Source organism: Rhinoraja longicauda, chromosome 27 (assembly GCF_053455715.1).
Source record: "Rhinoraja longicauda isolate Sanriku21f chromosome 27, sRhiLon1.1, whole genome shotgun sequence".
NCBI classification, from domain to species: domain Eukaryota; kingdom Metazoa; phylum Chordata; class Chondrichthyes; order Rajiformes; family Arhynchobatidae; genus Rhinoraja; species Rhinoraja longicauda.
In genome coordinates this window covers 18,712,085-18,733,014 of record NC_135979.1, presented here as the reverse complement: position 1 = coordinate 18,733,014, position 20,930 = coordinate 18,712,085, and the positions used below count along the sequence as shown (strand labels likewise).

Below are 20,930 nucleotides of genomic sequence, written 5' to 3'. Positions count from 1 at the left end.
AAATGTAAAAATTGTCCTCGGTGTGTGTAGGATAGTGTTAATGTGCGGGGATCGCTGGTCGGTGCGGACTCGGTGGGCCAAAGAGCCTGTTTCCGCGCTGTATCTCAAAACGAAGCTAAAGGGATATGGGCCAAATGGGACTATCTTTGATAGGGCATCTTGGTCAGCATGGATGAATTGGGTCAAAGGGCCTGTTTCCATTGCTGTTTGACTCTATATCATAAAATCTCCCTGCTTTTACAGATTAAATGTACCCATTTACATGTGAAGTGTTCATGCTGAGTAACCTCCAATTTTCTTGCTAGTGGAGAAGCTTGCAGTATAATGTCTATATAAATAATCACTTTTGTAAAGAACTGCAATTCACTGTTCAACAAAAAACAAGCAGCGGCCCAAATGTTCTTGTCTACTGTCCCATCATTAGCTTCATTAGCATCATTCGCTTCACTGAGATTTTTCATACTTAGGTGACTTACATCTGAGCCTTTCAGGTTAATGTATTTGAGGTAACAGTCATGAAGGTCAAGATAGCGTCCATATCCTTCCTCATCCGTGAACTCAACAAGATCTAGAAGAGAATGTACAATTGTTTTATTTACATGTATTTTAATTACCGGCAAGAAAACAGCTTTCATGAATAATCATATTAGAATATATTGGATAGATTCTTAAAAGTAATTGCATAGTGACGATGTGGGAATTGTGGGAAGAACTGAGCTGTTCTGCCATTTTGTCTTTCAACATGGGCAACACTTCATTCTGTGGGAAACAAACTTTACTCCAGTGAATGTATCCTTCAGAGCTAGGCTAAACATGTTTGCCCATTTGCCCAGCGTCAAAAATAAGTCTGCTTAACACATGAAAAAGCTTGTGAACTCAATGCTACACCTAGACAAACAAATCTTCATACATAGATAAAGAAGCCTGTTTTTCAGTGGAACGTTAATGAATAGTTAGCCCTGTAACCAAGTGTATATGACTAACCTTGTTTTTATGCTATCAAAAACGATATAAAAGTACTGCATGCTTTGAATCTGCAGAACAGCCTCTTGTTTGAGTGTTCTCCTTGTCTGACAAGATATTGCAAATAAAGTAGCTACAGTTTGATAGTCACTCATGTCTTGTGTAAATTATTCCGACAAAGAGATGAAAATTAAGTTAAAGATATGTGAAAATAACGCTGTTTCAATTATATATGGTAAAACTAGTCACCATGCAAATCACAACAATTACCAGCAGTCACACAAGGTTCACAAGTTCATAAGTTATAGCATTTAACAACCACAAGATGATAATAATAAATAAAAAGCCTCCACACTTGGACGTTGGGGGGGAATTTTTTTTTTTTTCAAAGCATTTTATATTTCAGAGTCATTCAAGGTAGACATGCAGTTGTGATGTAGCCAGGCCATTAAAGACAGTTAAGTTCATTTGAAATTGATTTTCCCACAGGACTTAGTGGTAAGGCTATGCTACCCAATGATTACATTAAAAAACAGAATTGTGCAGACTTACTCAGTGCTTCTTCACCTGGACTATCCCGTGTCTTCATTAAATCCTCAAACTCTACTGACATTGGTATACTTATCTGCAACAACGCAAGAGAAAAGATCATTTATATCACAATAGTTTCTATCAGATTATTCTTACAAACATCAATTTATAAAGTTATTCACTTAATTAGAAACATTTCTATATACTTCACTACACATTCAATTTTCCCGCAATATAAAAGAATGATGTGGAACTGTAAACTGCAGTGTGGCTAATAAAGTTGAGGATAACATTGTTAAAAATGTATTCATTAATCTATTTCCCATCAGTGACTCATTACTGTGACTGAAGGTACAAACCTCATTTGGGTGTTTTCTGTGGAATTCTTTGATCATTTTCAGCCGATTGTAGAATTCTGCAAACTCATTGGGTCCTGAAATAGCATTTAACTCATCCTTTCTCATACTGTCAATAAAACAAAACCATATCAGTGCAATATATGTAGTGCAACACAAAACAAATAACAGCAATAAACTTATCAGTGTAACCACGTCAGGTTTGAGCATAGAAAATATCAATCACCAACTCAAACAGATCTTTATATTTTTAAAACTGGATTATATACTTTAATATTTATGCAGCTAACTGTGGATAGAGTCACATACTCATTTACGGGTTGTAAATGAGCAGAACAAAACTTATAAGAAAACACTTTTTAAAATGTCAGTTTAGCAATAACTTCAGTGGGGAGAAGCAATGCATTTTTTTTAAATCGATCAACACTATCATGCATGCAATTAAACTGGCATGTGACATTCTGCCAGTTTCAAACAAAGTCATTCTAAAAAACTGAAGTTGCATTACATCGTCATTAAAGACTACAATACTTGAATTAGCAGCTGAAGATCTTATGCCAGTGATTTCACATACCAGTCTTTATCTTCGTACAAGTCTCTTGAATTTCCAGAAACTTCCATGTATCTCTGCAAAATAAATTAAGACGTGCTTAATGATGCTGAATAGGGGGCTGTGAGCTGTATTGGAAGAGAAAATATTATAACTTTCAAAAACAAACAATTCCCTGCCCATATTTCCAGCGATTCAGTTCTTATAGTAACACCATTAAAAAATTCTTAATTCTAGTCTAACTCTCAGTATTCTGTGTTGAACCATTCTAATGTCTGCAAAGAAAAATTCCAACATATTTGCAAGAAAAATCATAGAAATTGGTTGTTTATAATATAAAACATTAAATTATTCACCAGAAGTGTTCGGTTCAAAGGGTTGCAATTCCATTTTATATGAGAACCCTGTTTTACCACAATACTTAAGTAGTAAGACATAACTCTTGTTTGGAGTTTTCAGGTTATTGTGATATTGGAAACTCCCGAGCTTGCTTTTCACTAACCACTTTTTCTTTGCTGAGTCTTTTCCACCCAAAGTTCACTGCAGAACTGCCATCAATTCTCAACATAAACAATGGCAAATTCAGGATTCTTGTGAAAAAATATAAAAACCTCGATATGATGGAGTTCGGCAACAAAGCAGAAACTGTGATATATTGGACTTGGACCAGAAATACCAAGGCCAGTCCAGGAAGAGGGGAGGGAGAGGGGAGGAGGGAGTGAACATCAGCAATAAAGATAGCAACAATCATGACTGCAGGAACAACTCAGACATCTGCTTGAAATTAGTCCCTAAGGCTGTGCATTTACTGTACTGGATGCCATTGACGATCTTCGGTTTACTTACGCCAGCAGACACATTTCAGTCGCAAAATAGGATGAGGAAGGAAAAATGGGCCCTGAGTCTGCTTTTGTTACTTACCTATTTATTCACAAAATGCTGGAGTAACTCAGCAGGTCAGGCAGCATCTCGGGAGAGAAGGAATGGGTGACGTTTCGGGTCGAGACCCTTCTTCAGACTGAAGGGTCTGTTACTTACCTGTTGAGCAAATCCTGCAGGAAAATTTTTCTTCATCTCTACTAAACAGCCATGTCATATTTAGATGAGGGAGCTTTATCCATACCCAACAAAGCCACTTATCTCAGGATGAAAAAAACAGAAAGAGTATGGTTTAATAGAAAAATATCCCAAATCGTTAGATGGTTTACTACATTGGATAACGTTTTACACCTTTGAAAGAGGGAGGTAAAATGCAGTGCACAATTTAGAGTCCAAACGATGCACTTAATGAAAATCTGGAGATCTACACAATTTGATTTTCAATGTAAAAAAGCAAGGAAAAAAAAAGTCACAGGGATACTACTTACATCAAGCACTGCTCTAGCCCGATGATCAGAGTTGATTTGGTCCCGAAGCTAAAAAAATATAATAATTAGCAGTAGGTTTATTTGGTGATACAACACATTATAAATGTCATAAAGTAATAATCAGTTATGAAGGAACATTGTTAAATTTTTGATTATTATATTTAGCTGTCTATTGATTGAACTTAAAGGAAGGTTAGTCTGCTGCAAATAAGAATTACATTGTACCTTTATTAGTACATGTACCAATTAAATACTCCTGACTCTTGAGGGGAAGGGGTGAAATTGTGAGGGAAATGAAGGACACAGAAAGGCCTGATCATCTGCTGCCAAACCATGCCTTAAGTGGGAGAGAAGCAAAATGAGAAACCATGGCATGGAAGGAGGCATTGTCATAGTAAATGAAAGTGCGATAAACAACTGGGATTGTAGATTGGTAGACACAAAAAGCTGGAGTAAGTCAGCGGGACAGCAGCATCTCTGGAGAGAAGGAATGGGTGATGTTTCGGGTCGAGACCTTATTCAGACTCGACCTGAAACGTCACACATTCCTTCTCTCCAGAAATGCTGCCTGTCCTGCTGAGTTATTCCAGATTTTTGTGTCTATCTTCGGTTTAAACCAGCATCTGCATTTCCGTCTTACACATTGTAGAATGGAATGCTTGCAGAAAGCAGCGTAACAGGGACCATCTTTTGCAGTGGGAATAGCTTCAACATTTGTCAGTCCGGTGTTGTTTAGGGTGTAGCAGCCAGGGTGTGGAAGTGGCAGTCAAGTGCAGAGGCAAGGTGCAACAAGCTGGAAGATGACAGGTAGTTAGCATATGAAGAGGGGGCAGGTGGCATCGACCAGGGGGTAGGAGGGGGTCTGGTGGTATCAGCCGGGGGAGGAAAGAGTGTAGGTGGTGCAGGCCAGGGGCCAAGGGGGACGGGTAGGACCAGCTGGGGGTAAGTGGCACCGGCCAGGATCGAGGAGGAGGAGGGGGGGGGGGGGGGGGGGGGGAAGGAATCACCCCTGCCTGGGATGGTGGAAGCTGACTCGGGGGAAACCTTGCTCCCTCTAACCTCCTCGATAGACACAAAGTGCTGGGGTAACTCAACGGGACAGGCAGCATCTCTGGAGAGAAGGAATGGGTGATGTTCCGGTTCAAGACCCTTCTTCAAACTCCATTTTATGATTTGTTTTCGAGAATTGAACTGTCAAATATTAAATAAATTAAATATTAAATAAATATGTAAGGGTCTCGATCAGAAATAGCACTTTGTGTCTATCTTTGATGCAAATCAGCATCTGCAGTTCCTTCCTACATGGGCTCTACCCTCCCTCCATCCCCGGCAATGTAACCGGCATCTGAGCATCGCTGTCCCGGGCTGGGATGAGCTGGGCTGGGATGAGCTGGGATGGGATAAGCTGGGATGGGATGAGTTATGCTGGGATGGGATGAGCTGGGACGGGATGAGTTGGGATGAGATCAGCTAGAACGGGATGAGCTGGGATGGGATGAGTTGGGATGAGATGTTAAGACGGGATGAGTTGGGATGGGATGAGTTGGGGTGGGATAAGTTGGGACGGGATGAGCTGGGATGGGATGAGTTGGGATGAGATGTTAGGACGGGATGAGTTGGGATGGGATAAGTTGGGACGGGATGAGCTGGGATGAGATAAGCTAGGACGGGATGAGTTAGGACGGGATGAGCTGGGATGGGATGAGTTGGGATGGGATAAGTTGGGACGGGATGAGCTGGGATGAGATAAGCTAGGACGGGATGAGTTAGGACGGGATGAGTTGGGATGGGATAAGTTGGGACGGGATGAGCTGGGATGAGATAAGCTAGGACGGGATGAGTTAGGACGGGATGAGCTGAGTTGAGATGGGATGAGTCGAGATGGGATGAGCTGGGACGGGATGAGTTGGGATGAAAAAACCTAGGACGTGATGAGCTGGGCTGGGATGAGGAGATGGGATGAGCTGGGCTGTGATGGGATGAGCTGAGACGGGATGAGCTGTGATGGAATGAGCTGAGATGGGATGAGCTGGGACGGGATGAGCTGGGCTGGGATGAGTTGAGATGGGATGAGCTGGGACGGGATGAGCTTGGCTGTGATGGGATGAGCTGGGACGGGAGGAGAAGGAAGGAACTGCAGATGTTGGTTTCAACCGAAGGTTGACACAAACTGCTGGAGTGACTCTGCGGGTCGGGCAGCATCTGTGGAGAGACGGGATGGTGCCGTTTCGGGTGGAGACCCTGCTTCAGTTCAGACCCTCCTCACTGGATGAGCGGAGGCTGGAGGCCTGGGCTGAGGGCTGAGGGCCGCGCCGCTCGCCAGGGGCAGAGGCTGAGCCGCCCCCGTGGGCCCCGTGTCGCTGCGGACTCCTTACCGAGCCTTTCTTCACCATCATCTCCTTCACCATCGCGTCCATGAGCCGCTCCTTCTCCTCGTGGTAGCGGCGCTGCTGCTCCAGGATCGTCTCCATGGCGCCGGCGGACGGGGAGAGCAGCGGCGTCAGTGACGGCGACGGACTTCACTCCGCGGCGGACCCGCTCTCCCATTGGCCGGCTCGGGGCGGGCTCGCCTCACCCTCCGCCCACACTCGGGCGCTGTAGAAAGGTTCCGCCTGCCGTCACACCTGAGCCCTGGAGCAGCTACCCTGCCAGAGAAACCACAGCACAGGAGAGCTGCCACCACACTGACATTCAGCAATGTTGCTGAGTAAACCAACAATCAAGTTGCCAACTCGGTGACAAACACTGGATGGTCTCCTTCCTGGAGGTTTCAGATATTCCAAAACCTTCCAGTCCAGAGTCGGGGAATCGAGAACCAGAGGACATAAGTTTCTGGTGAAGGTGAAAAGATTTAATAGGAATCTGAAGGGCAACTTATTCATACAAATGGTGGTGTATGGAACGAGCTGCCGGAGGAGGTAGTTGAGGCAGGGACTATCGAAACGTTTAAGAAACAATTAGATAGGAACTGCAGATGCTGGTTTACACCAAAGCACAACAACTAAACTAGAGAGTGATATGGAATTAATGTTACAGCAATGGAACACAAAGGGAAAACAGGAAGAGATGTAGAATATAGGATTAGGTTATTTCTTCCTTTGTGCCTTCTCTACCAATACACACAATTATGGCTGGTCATCCAAATTCAGTCATAAATAATTTCTTCCTGAAATTCTTGATCTCTTTAGCCCGTGGAGTTATATCTAACCCCATACATAGGAGATGTTTAGAGGGATATGGGCCAAATGTGGGCAACTGGGATTAGGTTAGATGGGGCATCTTGGTTGGCATTGACGATTTGGGCTGTTTTCGAAATATGGCCTGTTTCCGTGCTCTGACACATATTTAATGATTTGGGCCAAATGGCCTCCTTCAGTGTCCTAACAAGTAACATAATATCTTAATATAGGGTACAGTTATTGGTAAATGTGTTAATATAGTGATTAAGTTACTGGATGAGTGCCAGAATTCAGGACATTAATCTGGAGAAATTAGTTCAAATTCCACCATGGCAACTGAGGAATTTAAATTCAAGTAAGTGAATAAAATCTGCAATGTTTATTCAAGAAAGCCAATTTCAGTAATGAAATCTATTAAACTATTGAACTGTGATAAAAACTCATCTGGTTTTACCACAGGAGGAACCCTGCCATCGGCACAGTGGTACAGTGGCACAGTTGATAGAGCAGTGGCCTCAACAGCAGAGACCTGGGTTCAATCCTGACTTAAGTTGCTCTCGGTGTGGAGCTTGCATGTTCTTGTGTCTGCATGGGTTTCCTCTGGGTGTTTTGGTTTCCTCCCACATCCCAAAGACATGCGGGTTTGTGGGTTAAATGGCGTCCAAAAACGCCCCTAATGAGTGGAGAATCGATGATAAAGTGGGATAACATAGAGCATGTGAACGGGTGATTGATGATCCGTGGCCGAAGAGCTTTTTCCATGCTGTATCCCTAAACTAAACTAAACTAAACCTTGTCACGTTACTGCCTCCTTGGTTCAAGGGCAATTAGTGGTAGACAATAAGTGCTGACATTGGCAGTGATTTTCATATCATAAAATAAATAAAAAGCAAATTGTGTGAGTATCAAAGTAAAACTACTGAAAAACCCCAGTTATGTAATTTTAGTATGTTCATCTTTTCCATATTGGATGCATCATAGGGGGTTATAGAGTGCTGAAATAGGCCTTTCAACCCACCATGTCCATGTAAACCACCAAATGTGCATTTATCCTAATCCCATTGCACATGATTTGTCGTCTCCCATGCCTTGGCGATTGAAGTGCTTTTCCAGATGCTTCTTAAAATGCGGTGAGAGCATGTACATAAACTGTTCTTTCCATCACTGCATTCCAGATTCCAACCATCTCTAGATGAAAAATTTCTTCCTCAGATCCCTTCTAAATGTTGACCTCATTCCATCCAAGGCAGTAAGAAATTGCAGAGAGCACGGACCATCAAGCTAACCAACCTCCCTTCTTCTATTGACTCCATCTATACTTCAGGCTGTCTCGGCAAGGCCACCAGCATAATCAAGGACGAGTCTCAGCCCCGTCACTCCCTCTTCTCCCCTCTCTGATCAGGCAAGTGGTACAGAAGTGTGAAAACGTATACCTCCAGATTCAGGGATAGTTTCTTCCCAGCTGTTATCAGGCAACTATCAGGAACCATCCTACCACCATCTAGAGAGCGGTCATGACCTATCATCTACCTCATTGTAGACCCTCAGACTATCTTTAATTGGACTTTACTGGATGTTATCCTGCACTAAACGTTATTCCCGTTATCCTGTATATCTGTACCCTGTGGATGGCTTGATTGTAATCATGAATAGTCTTTTCACTGACTGGACAGCATGCAACATAAAGCTTTTCACTGTACCTCAGTACACGTGACAATAATAAACTAAACTAAACATACGCATGAGAGTTTTGGATATGTCTGCTAAAGTTTCCTACACTGTATCCTATCCATGCCTCTCATAATCTTCCGTACCTCTGTCAGGTCCCTGCCATCCTTCCCCACCCATCACTACTAACGTCCTGCACTTCCGGGAAAATGCACTCAGCCTATCTAGTCTCTCCTCATAATTGAAATACTCCCACCCAGGCACCATCCTGATGAATCTCCACTGCACTCTCTCAGTATAAGTGTGTTCATCTTATGCTGTAGTGCCTAGAACGATGCACAGTACTCTGGCACTAAGGCTACACATAGTAAAACATAATATTTGTAGGATATTTAACTGAAATTATTCTAATATCTGTTTTTTTTTGTCAATTCAACCAAATTCTTGGGATTGAGGTGGGGACGATCGCACAACAGTTCAGCTGCTGGAGGACGGTTCAACCATAGAGAACCGCTCCAGCAGTTCCAAATTAAACTGCACAAACATAGACATTCCATGGCTGCTGTCAGTTTTATGGTGTAAAGCGAGTGAATACTGATTGTTTCATGATGTTAGCAACCATTACAGCCAGGCAAGACTGTGCCTAATGCTTATTTTAGTTTCTGTAGCTGTGACATTTTTGGCATTTGCGTTACACATTGTGTGGTCAAACATGAGATCTGTGAAGAATTTAAGAAACCTACCCCCGATTTGAAAAAAAAAACACACAGCAGGAAGAAATCCAAGGGCTAATTTTCAGTTTAACTGTTTGGTGTGAGTGGGATGGAGACAGCCCCGTCCATTATAAATGCAAGTGATGGAGAGTCGTGGAAACACTCTGCGGGTTAAACAGTCTGTGGGAAAAGACATCTTGGGATAACTTACCAGCACTTTCTGTTCATTGTCACGGCACAAGCCGACTTATTCTGGCTTTGGTTTTCACTTAATCTGCAGTTGGTTCAACGATCACTAGATGGCAGTCTGAAGACCCAAAACATCGCCCATTCCTTCTCTCCTGAGATGCTGCCTGACCTGCTGAGTTACTCCAGCATTTTGTGAATAAATACCTTCGATTTGTACCAGCATCTGCAGTTATTTTCTTACACTAGATGGCACCAGATCCTTTCTTTTGAAGAGTAAATTGTGACAACTGCTGTGCTGAAGATTCATCCCCATGATAAGTAAGATTATGAGCTTTGTCATTGGGAAAATATTACCAAGTGGGCAGAATAAAACATTCAAGCCTCCTTGACAAAGCCTCCTTGACAAAATACAGCATCCTTACATATCTTGGGAATCCCTGGCCTTTGACTAACAGGGAGAAGTCCATTGTTGTCCGTGGCAATTTCTCCTCATATCCTTTCTAAAGGTCGGTCCTTTTATTCTGAGGCTGTGCCCTCTGGTCCCAGACTCCCCCACCAGTGGAGACATCCTCTCCGGATCCATTCTATCAGGTCTGTTACTATTCGTTAAGTTTCAATGAGGTCCCCCCTCATCTAAACTCACAACGAGTACAGACCCAGTGCAGTCAAGCACCCATCATGTGTTAACCCAATCATCCCCGGCATCATTCTCATAAACCTCCTCCGGATCCTCTCCAATGCCAGCATATCCCTCCTCCGTAGAGGTGCCAACTATCTCATCACTCCCAAATAAGGGACAAGGTGACGTCCCACGTGACCTCACCCAGCCAGCGACCACGTGCTCCCGCTCCACCAATGGCGGCCGCCCGGGCCGGGAGACGGGTTGCTACACAACCTCCATTAGGCGGCGCCTGGGCCACTGGACCTACACTGTCCGGACCTACACTGTCCGGAAGGTAGGCACAGATTTTAACCAGCATCTGCAGTTTTTTTCCTACTACACTGTCCGGACCTACACTGTCCAGACCTACAGTGTCCCCCGGGCCTAATACGGGGCAAGGGCGGTCCTGTACAGGACAAACCAATTTAGCCCAAAATACGTGATGTCCTGGCTAATACGGGACAGTTGGCAACCCTACTCCTCAGATAAGGGGCCCAGAACTGCTCACAATACTCCGAATGCGGTCTGACCAGTGCCTTATAAAGCCTCAGAATTATATCCCTGCTTTTATGTTCTAGTAGTTTGCCGTCCTTACTACCAATTCAACTTGCAAATGAACCTTTTGGGAATCCTGCACCGGCACTCCCAAGTCCCTTTGCACCTCTGATTTCTGAATCTTCTCCCCATTTAGAAAACAGTCTGCGCCTTTATTCCCGCAACCACCGTGCATGACTGCACACTTTGCGACACTGTATTCCATCTGCCACTTCTTTGCCCATTCTCCCAACCAGCCCAAGACCTGCTGCAGACTCCCTGCTACCAGCCCCACCACCTATCGAAGAACCTAGAGTCCATACCTAGGGAGTGCAAGTCCTGGTGCCAGATAGAGAGTGGCACCTCACAAACTACCTGCTACTGCCCTCTCTCAAACCCAGCTGTTGCTACCCCATCTGTGGAAGAGTCTGCATTTCCCACTTAGCCTTTTCAATTAGAACCAACTAAACCAGAATGGAAAGGAAGACACCCCTGATCTTGAGAGACCGCCTAAGAAGAAGAAATAGTTCAACGATAGGTCTCCCTTTCTGTGGTGCCTTTTCAGTTCCTTTCAACATGTCTCTGGGTGACTTACAACCAATGAAGTAGTTTTGAAATGTAGCCACTGTCGTTATGGAGTGAAAGCCTATTTGAATACTGTAAAGGTTTAGATTTCATGATTTCAAGATCAATTTATTGTCACATGTACCAATTAAGGTACAGTGAAATTTGAGTTACCATAAAGCCATACCAACTGAAAAACAACAAGACACACAGCCACATAAAATAAAATTTAACATAAACATCCACCACAGCGGATTCCACATTCCTCACTGTGATGGAAGGTAATAAAGTTCAAACTTTGTTCACCCCTGGTCAGGGCTGTTGAACCATCCGCAGTCGCCGCTGCCGACTGTCCAAAACCCTTGCATCGGGATGATCGAAACTCCCCGCGTCGGGACGGTTGAATCACTCTCCACGGCATGAAGCTCCCCGAGTCGGCCGCTTCTTAATGGAGAGATTGCTGTCTTGACATTGTTACTATCTCCTTCCTGTAATCCTTCCTGTATTCCAACGTGCCACTGTTTGAGATCTGGCCCGCGACAATGGTATCATCTGCAAACCTGTAGATGGAGTTAGAGCAGAAGTACATACACAGCCGTGCGTGTACATGGAGTCTCTGGGACTGGCTGAATGCATCCGTCTCCTCTCCAGTGAGATCCACACCAGATTCCCAATTCCATGAGACACAATATAGCCCATGCTGTTATTTCTCCCTGTAACACTAAAATCTTCATCCCTCTCAGTATCAGCCTCGGAGGTGGTGCTGTGGGGTGACAGATACAGTGGGATGTAGTGCTCATCATTGTTGACATCCTGCTGCTGCTGCTTTATCTCCAATGACCGCTCCCTGCTTCTCCCCTTCCTCTGCTACCCCTACAGTCTTCTTGTTTCACCTTCTCCTCCTCAGGTAAAAAAGTGTTCTTTCCTGGCATCTCACTTAGAGAAAACAGAGGGTAGTTGTATTTATAAGCTGCAGTAAAAACATGGTCATGTTGATGCAGCCTCATGGAGTGTAATGATGGTGTGTGTGGTGACCAAATAGCAGTGGATGCAGTAATCAGGATGTGGGTTTGTAGGCGAGCATAGCCAACAGATCATGAATGACTAGGAAAGAACTTCAGATGCTAGTTTAAATCAAGGGAAGACACAAAATGCTGGAGTAACTCAGCGGGTCAGGCAGCATGAATGACTGTAGGTGTAGCTGTTGTTTGGGACTTGGTGCCCATTGATCTCAGGATGGTCTCCACCATCTCAGTGTAGGTGTGGACTATCATGCACGTGGCCTCCACCCACATTCTCCCTCTTTTTGCCTGAATGCAGATGAAGGATTAAAAAAAAATTACACATTGAAAAGCTGAGTAAATCCGTTTCAAAGAGGAGTATTGTGTTTGTGTGCGTGTGTTTGTGTGTGTGTGTATGTATGCACTTGTGTCTCTGTACGTATGTGTGTACAATTATGTGTATGCATGCTTGGGTGATGTGTGCGTCTCTGTGTGCATGTATTTGTGGTATATGTGTTTTGTATGCATGTATGAGTGGTGTGTGCATTAAATGTGTGTGTTCATGCATGTGTGGTGTGTGTCTATTATGTTTGTGTGTATGCACACATCTATGTGTGGAGTGTGTGTATCATGTGTGTGCATGTATGTGCATGTGTGAATGCGTTTGTAGGTGTGCCACCATGCAGGAGCTCTATTTTCAACTGTTGCCATCACATTTCTTGTCAGATCATAAATTTCCCCTTGCATCTCTCCACAGTTCTGGATCTGCTCTGTGCAGAGAGTGCACTGGTCAACTCCTGCTGTGTTGTTCCATTCGCAGCGTTGAATAATTCTCATCTGTGAGATCCCTTTGCCTAATTAGCCCTATTTAAATATGCAATCCTTGATGCATTTTTGACCAATTTAATGTGATCTTTAGCTGGAAACCTTAGTGAGTGTTGGTTTTAGATGCAACATCCACACTGCATCAAATAAGAATGAAAGCTGAAATTTATAGGTAAATTGAGATTGAGTGAAGAATGAATTTTGCTGATGTCAACAGTCCTTGTTTCTCCTCAATGCAAAAATATATTTTTAACTCACAAGCATCTCAGTTTAACATTCCATTCAGCAGATGGGCATCACCTCTGGCTATTAAATTGCTGTGCTAACCTAGAATTTTGTATTTAAGTCTCAGGAATGTGGCTTGAACCCGCAACCTTTTACCTCAGAAACCAAAGTGTTATGAACTGAACTATTGCCATGCTTACAGTTAGAGCGCTCATAAATATGCACCAAAATACAACGGCAATTTCCTTCATTGTCTGTAATAGTTCATAAATTACATATTTAAAGTGATTCTGGGCAAGAGTCCCGATCCAACTCCCAGCGAAGTTTAAAGCCCAAAATTGATTTCACATGTCACAAGGGGATGCACATAAATAAATGGGTGAGGACTGAAGAACGGAAAAAATCTTTTTGTTTTTGATTTGATTGGTATCGGTATTGAAATGTCTGAATTCAGCTTCAAGTCTTATGGACTCCCTTTGAACTTGGAGTTGCTGATCAACAGCTAGGTTATTGCCATTGCCATTGCTGCCTGACCCACTGAGTTACTCCAGCAATTTGTGTCTATCACCACCACAGGATTTGGCAACAGTTACAACTGGGTTCCAGGTTTGATTCTGGAGTGAGAGGCAGAACATCGCTGAGTCCAGTGACCCTTCTAAAGAGCCTTCCTTCATCGGAGTTCAGAAGTATGAAAAAGTGATTTATTCGGAGCAGATTTAATAGGATAGATGCTTCTGCTCTTCAGGGAATCTAGAACTACATGGGATTATTTCAGAATCAGATGTCATCCTTGTAACATGGACATCGGGAGGAATTTCTTCTGTCTAAAATGTATGAATGTTTGTAAAGTTCAACCCAAATAAAGTTGTAGAGGCTGTGTGATTGGGAACATTTAAGCTGAGGCAGATTTTTGAAATAAAGAAGAATTGAGGGTTATTGGAATCAGGCAGGAAAAAGGAGTTAAGGCTAAGATCAAATCAAACTGAATGGTGGATCAAATTCAATTTCAAATTCTGCTTCTATGTCTGATGTTCCTAAGTGTGGGCATATTCAAGTGTTGGGGAGCAATGAATTTGTCGCCACCTTTCTCACATAACATGCTGATTCCCACTGACACTCTAAGAATGTGTGAAAATCGCAGATTCTTTGCAAAAAAGAAAATAGTGGAAGGGATGGAAAGACAAGAAAGGAATGGGTAGAAATCCCATGTGGTGCACTTTCTGGGATTACCAGCTCCTGATGTGGACAGATGAATTGCAACAACAGAGATCAATGGACATATCCTGTTTTAAGCCTCCCAGGGTGGAAATGAGGAGAGAGAGAGAACATTTTGATCAGAGCAAGAATAAGCTCACCCCTAAACACAGACTTTGGCGGTGGGGCCTCCATCTACAACTGGCTTCTGGATGATTTGACTAGAAGACCACAGTCAGTTAGAATTGGTCATAGCATTCCTTCCATCCTGACCCTCAACACTTAAGGCTCCCTCAGAGTTGTGTGCTCTGTCCCTCGCTCTATTCCCTATACACCCATGATGGTGCGGCCAAGTACAATACCAACCCGATCTTTAAATTGTCCAGTGATGCCCACACTGTTGCCAGCCTGATCTATGAAGCCCAACATCTGTCTGTTCATGGAGAACAGCTAGCTACTTGTGTGTAGCATCTCTTTGCTCTTGGAGAACTTTGAGCCACTGATGGACAGCAACCATGTGTGTTCATTGAGAGCGCCAATGTGCTCATGAGTAGCACCCATTAGCTCTTCTAGGAGATCGGGCTAATGATCCTTTTACCTTAGAGTTTGCTGCTGCACTGTGCAGCATAGTCCAGACTTCAGGCTGCATTAGAGACATCACAGAGGCAGGAAGGCTTGGCATGGCCTCCATCTTGCTTGCATGGGAGTTGTCGTCTTCTCCAATGACATTATGATGGGTTTGACACCAGGCCTTTGCAAGGAAGTAATCTCCAGAGGAAGATGATGGCCTCCTGGCTCCTCACAATATGCTGCAAGAGTGCTGGTGGTGAACCCCTCCAGTCATCATCTTAGCGGACAATCACCAGCCTTTCAAGAAAGCATCCAAAGTGTGGCTCTTGTCTAAGTCCTCTGGGACTGGCTGAATACTTGAATAATTGAATAAATGTTATTAGCCAAGTATGTATACATACAAGGAATTTGCCTTAGTGCCTCGCTCGCAAGTAACAACACAACATACAGTAAACAATAAAGAATAATGCATGTCCACAAGGATTCTCTTGAATTTTTAGAGGAAATACTCTGACGGGATGCGTCTCAGCCTGGTATGGTAACTTAGTTTAGAGATACAGAGTAGAATCAAGGCCCTTTGACCCACCGAGTCCACACCGACCATCGATCCCCGTACACTAGTCCTACGTTGTCTCACCATATGGTCACAGGGAGAACGTACAAACTCTGCATGGACAGCACTCGTAGTCAGGATGGAACCCGGGTCTCAGGTGCTGTGAGGCAGCAGCTCTAACTCTCTGCTCTTCACCTCCTCGACCAGTAGAGAATATACTGGGCAGTCATGGTGGCACAGCGGTAGAGTTGCTGCCTTACAGCGAATGTGGTGCCCGACACCTGGATTCGATCCTGACTACGGGTGCTGTCTGTACAGAGTTTGTACGTTCTTCCTGCATGGGTTTTCTCCAAGATCTTCGGTTTCCTCCCACACTCCAAAGACATACAGGTTTGTAGGTTAATTGGCTTGGTAAATGTAAAAATTGCCCCTAGTTGTTGTAGGATAGTGTTAATGTGTGGGGATCGCTGGTCGGCGCGGACCCGGTGGGCCGAAGGGCCTGTTTCCACGCTGTATCTCTAAACTAAAGAATCCATTACAGGCTCCTCCCTTCCACACAGTCCATCTTCAGGGTACATTGCATGAGGAAGGGCGGAAATATCGTCAAGGATGCTTGCCATCCTGGCCATTCCTTTTTTTACTCTCCTCTCCCTTCTAGGAGAAGATACAGGAGCTTGAAAGCCCGGATATTCCGCCTTTTCTCCAGAGATGCTGTCTGACCCGTTGAGTTACTCCAGCTTTTTGTGTCTGTCTTCAGTTTAAATCAGCATCTGCAGTTCCTTCCCACATATGACAATGAACTAATCTTTAATCTGAAATCTCCATTATAGGACCAATTTAGGACCTTTTGTAAGAACAAGAGAAAAGAGATAACAACTGCTGTGGTCTGAACATTTTGGAGAAGCAGGTGTCAGTCATCACATCATTGATGTGAATACACCATTGTTAAAGTTACTCAGAATTGTCTCTCGTGTTAATTTTTGGGAGATTGAAACTGCCTATTAATCTTACTTAAACCATAATGTTGCCAAGAATTTCTGTTTCTAACATTTGTCAGCAGGAATTTGGAAATTGCAGGGCAGAAAGTTTTACAGACGCCGGATCTGGCTCTTTAAATGAAGACTGGTATTGTCAAATGAATCAAACCAGTCTTGGTTTGATTCCAAAACGCACTGGTTTATGCCACAAAAATGCTGGGAGTTTACAACTAAAATAAATGTTAAAGTAAGTAAAATAGACAGACAAAATGAAAGCACTAATCTCCTGGATTGCAATTGAAGGTTTTTGAGGGAATTGATGGAAAACACACACAGTCTGGTAGCCAGTCCTGCCCTGTTCTCAGCAATAAGGTGCACAGAGGTAGAGTTGCTGCCTTACAGCGCCAGAGACCCAGGTTCAATCCAGACCACGGGTGCTGCCTGTACGGAGTTTGCACATTCTCCCTGTGACCGGTTTCCTCCCACATTGCAAAGACGTGCAGGTTTGTAGGTTAATTGCCTTCTGCAAATTGTCCCTAGTGTGCAGAACAGAACTAGCATACGAGTGATCGCCGGTGTGCAGAAGGGCCTGCTTCCACGCTGAATCTCTAAACTAAACTAAACTAATAAGTCTGAAATAATTTTCTACTGGTTTAACAACCATATTAAAATACAAAATGTTGGAGGAATTGAATCAGTCTGAAGGGTCCCGACCCACAATGTGCCCTGTCCATTCCCTATGCTGCCTAACATGCTGTTGTCATAAGGGAATATCCTATCCTCTTCACGTATGCTGCCTCACCCACAGAGTCCTTCCTTCCATCGATTTGATTTCTGTTCAAGATCCCAGCATCTGTGGTTCCTTGTGTCTCCATCTCACAACCATATTATTTGGGTTGGAGTTACCATCCTTGCCAATTTGCTAGTAGATTGAGACTCAAACTTCAAAGCCTGTGGTCTTGATTTTCTTAAGAGATTAATTTCTATCATTGGCAACTGAATCATGCCTAATTGGGATTTTTGCTTTGAGCCTTTCTCCATTCCCCTTACTGAAGACTGAATGGCTGGACCTGCAAGTCTGATCTAACCTTGGCGCGGTTTTCTCAAAGCATTTTATTCAGTTTCTACGATTTAATTATCAAGGGATGTAGATGCTGCTGCCAGTGCAAACATTTATTATCATATCATATCATATATATACAGCCGGAAACAGGCCTTTTCGGCCTTCCAAGTCTGTGCCGCCCAGCGATCCCCGTACATTAACACTATCCTACACCCACTAGGGACAATTTTTACATTTACCCAGCCAATTAACCTACATACCTCTTAGTATTAGTCATCCCTCTTTGTTTCTGCATCATCTTGAATTAAGAGTCAGCTGCATTACAGGGTGTGGAGTTATCTACTACCCTCACAATGTGTGGATAACAGATTTTTTTCCCTCTAAGACTCTAGCAAACAAGTGTTTTTTTTGACAATCCGGTAACTTGGTGGTTACCATTACAGTCGCTGTTTTTTTTTCTAAATCCAGATGTACTTAACTATTTAAAATTAAATTCCCCATGTTGCCATAGTGGAAAAAATGGTCTAAAACGGTGTTTAGCAAATGTGCTGACAATATTGTATTGTTCTCTTATATCTTATAGGCCATTTGTCATCTGCCTTGATTATTATATCAGCTCAAAATTTCTAGACGGCTACAATAACCAGGGAATAGACTTAATGGACCTTGCATTAATATGTGCCAGTTAGCCAGAGATACAGGCGTGGGAACAGACCTCTCAGCCCACCGAGTCCATGCCAACCATCAATCACCCATTCACACGAGTTCTATGTTTTCCCACATTTTCATCCACTCTCTACATATTAATAGCAAATTTACAATGGACAATTAACCTACTAATCTGCATGTCTTTTGGATGTGGGAGGAAATCGGAGCACCCGGAGGAAACACACGAGGTCACGGGGAGAATGTGCAAACTCCAAACAGACAACGCTTGAGGCTGGGTTCAAACCCAGGTCTCTGGCGCAGTGAGACAGCAGCTTTACCAGCTGTGTGCCACAGCTTTGAAACCTTATGATTCACTCCTGTCTTCTGCTGAAAGCTGTGCTCATTAAGGTGTAATTCTATGAAGACCAATAATCTCCCCAAGTCTGCATTCTACGTAGTTGATCCAACATAGTCTACAACATAGTCTGTTGTGCCAAGGTGCACCATGACACCATCTTTTTCTGTGCCAATCTTTACAACAGGAGTCAAGTTGGAATTGTTAGAAATGGGAAATCTGGTGTCGGCAGCCCCTCCCCAAAGATACTGATGCTGAATATAGTGGCCAGCACTGCTCCATAAACAAAATGTGCAGTTATCCAATAAGCCACCTGAAGGTGCTGCTGTTCAATAAAGCATGTTAGCTGGTCAAACGTCAGTAAACTACACCATGTTCCAGAATGGATTATTCTTTTATAACATCAGTCTTTCCCTTTGTGGAATCAGTGACCATGAGTCATACAATATGCCACACATCTAATGTCACATCTTCATATTTCAAATCAAACACTGATGGCAACGGTTTTTAAAACAAAGAGGTCATTTAGTGCTAAAAAAGTACAAAACTAAAGCATTTATCAGTAGGAAAAAGTACAGGAAGTGAGAGTACAGAAGTAACTGCTAAGATGCTGCCTTCCCCACCTCATACAGGATAAAGTTCAGCTCTCCAAATCTCACATTCTTTCTATTTTGCTTTATAACACGAGTCAAGTTAAGTTAATAGACTAAAATGCCAGAGTAACTCAGTGGGTCAGGCAGCATCTCTGGAGAAAAAACTTGGGCGGCACTGTGGCACAGCGGTAGATTTGCTGTTTTACAGCACTTATAGATCCCGGGTTCGGTCCCGACTGCGGGTGCTGTCTGTACGGGGTGTGTACCTCCTCCCTGTGACCACGTGGGTTTGCTCCGAGATCATCAGTTTCCCCCCACACTCCAAAGACATACAGGTTTGTAGGTTAATTGGCTTGATATGTGTAAATTGTCCCTAGTGTGTAGGGGGTAGTGTTAATGTGCGGGGATTGCTAGTCGGCATGGACCTGGTCGGCCAAAGGGCCTGTTTCCATGCTGTATCTCTAAACTAAACTAAACTAAATCTGATGGTTGTAAGAAAGCAACTGTTCCTGAACCTGGTGTTAGGTCTTCTGAGTTCTGTACCTCCTACCCGATGACAGCAGCAAGAAGAGTGGGTATCGTTGCAGATAAATGCCACCTTCCAGAGGCAACACCTGATATAGATGCTTTTGATAGTGGGAGGGTGGTGCCTGTGAGGAATTGGGCTGTCCACTACTTTCTAGAGCCTCCTGCATTCCTGTACATTGGAATTGCTGTACCAGGCCATGATGCACAAAACTTTCTACAGTGCATCGGTAAACATATAGTGACATGAAGCCAAAAGAGGGTTGTGCTGAAGACATGAAGAAAGTGTTAGCATACCTCAAATGGAATACTCCTTGTGAGTGGGAGTCCATGTGAGTGAGATGACCAGCAATTTTGCTCCACTATTACAAAGTCTAGTCACAGTTATGGCCCATGTGAGTAATGGATCATCCTGATTAAAGCCTCGAGCTGCAATTGTCCCAACTTGTATGAGCACCACCAGGAAGTCCTCCTTCAATGACCTGCCAGAGTTCTAACACCACCAAAGAATATTGGGATGTTTGCCGCATGGATGAGCTACTCAGCCCATGAAACACACTAGCTCCCTGCAAGAACAGCCTGCTTTAACAGGAGTTATTACTTGGCTGTGTGATGGTACCTGGATGTGTCTCTGGCACTGGCATCTAAGATTGACCATTGTAACAGTTCATCAACGATATTAATGACACAAAGAATACAGTTAGCACTCAAGAAAGAAATGAAGCCCAGAGATTAAATATGGATTGAACCAATTGCTATGAAATTGGCATGGAAAAATTCATTCAATCATGAGGGAATTAAAAGTGAGCAGAAATGTAATTTATTCCACCCACCCAACTCCTGCTTTCTTACCTCGGATGGTCTTAAATAAGCCTGAGAGTGCCTATTACAAGTGGGAACAATTTCATGAGTTCAAATGTTCTCCAGTACCTCAGGCTGTTGTTGTGTGCGCTTACTCCAAGGATACCAGCAGATTGCTGCATACATTCAGGTGTAGCAACCAATGTCCGTGCACACAGACTTTTGAGAAGGGGCTATTGAATAATAATCGAGGGAGACAGAAGAATGCTTGCTGAGTTTTGTCCAGGAGACCACCGTCATTGCTTTGAACAGCAAGCACAACTGA

At 43.6% G+C, this 20,930-nt stretch overlaps 1 protein-coding gene and 1 long non-coding RNA gene across 2 annotated transcripts in view; both read right to left on the bottom strand.

Moving 5' to 3' along the window:
• The window catches only part of sf3a3 (splicing factor 3a, subunit 3), a 32,755-nt gene extending 26,409 nt beyond the window's left edge, over positions 1 to 6,346 (bottom strand). The window contains exons 1-6 of the mRNA XM_078423166.1: positions 6,143 to 6,346; positions 3,768 to 3,815; positions 2,425 to 2,477; positions 1,854 to 1,959; positions 1,516 to 1,588; positions 477 to 568 (exon numbers count right to left, since the gene is read on the bottom strand). Of these exons, the coding sequence (XP_078279292.1) occupies positions 477 to 568; positions 1,516 to 1,588; positions 1,854 to 1,959; positions 2,425 to 2,477; positions 3,768 to 3,815; positions 6,143 to 6,238 (468 nt within the window). The 5' untranslated portion in view covers positions 6,239 to 6,346. The remainder of the gene's footprint in view (positions 1 to 476; positions 569 to 1,515; positions 1,589 to 1,853; positions 1,960 to 2,424; positions 2,478 to 3,767; positions 3,816 to 6,142) is intronic.
• Positions 1 to 20,930, bottom strand: part of LOC144606793 (uncharacterized) — a 538,285-nt gene that overhangs the window by 143,477 nt on the left and 373,878 nt on the right. The gene's annotated exons all lie outside the window — the stretch shown is intronic.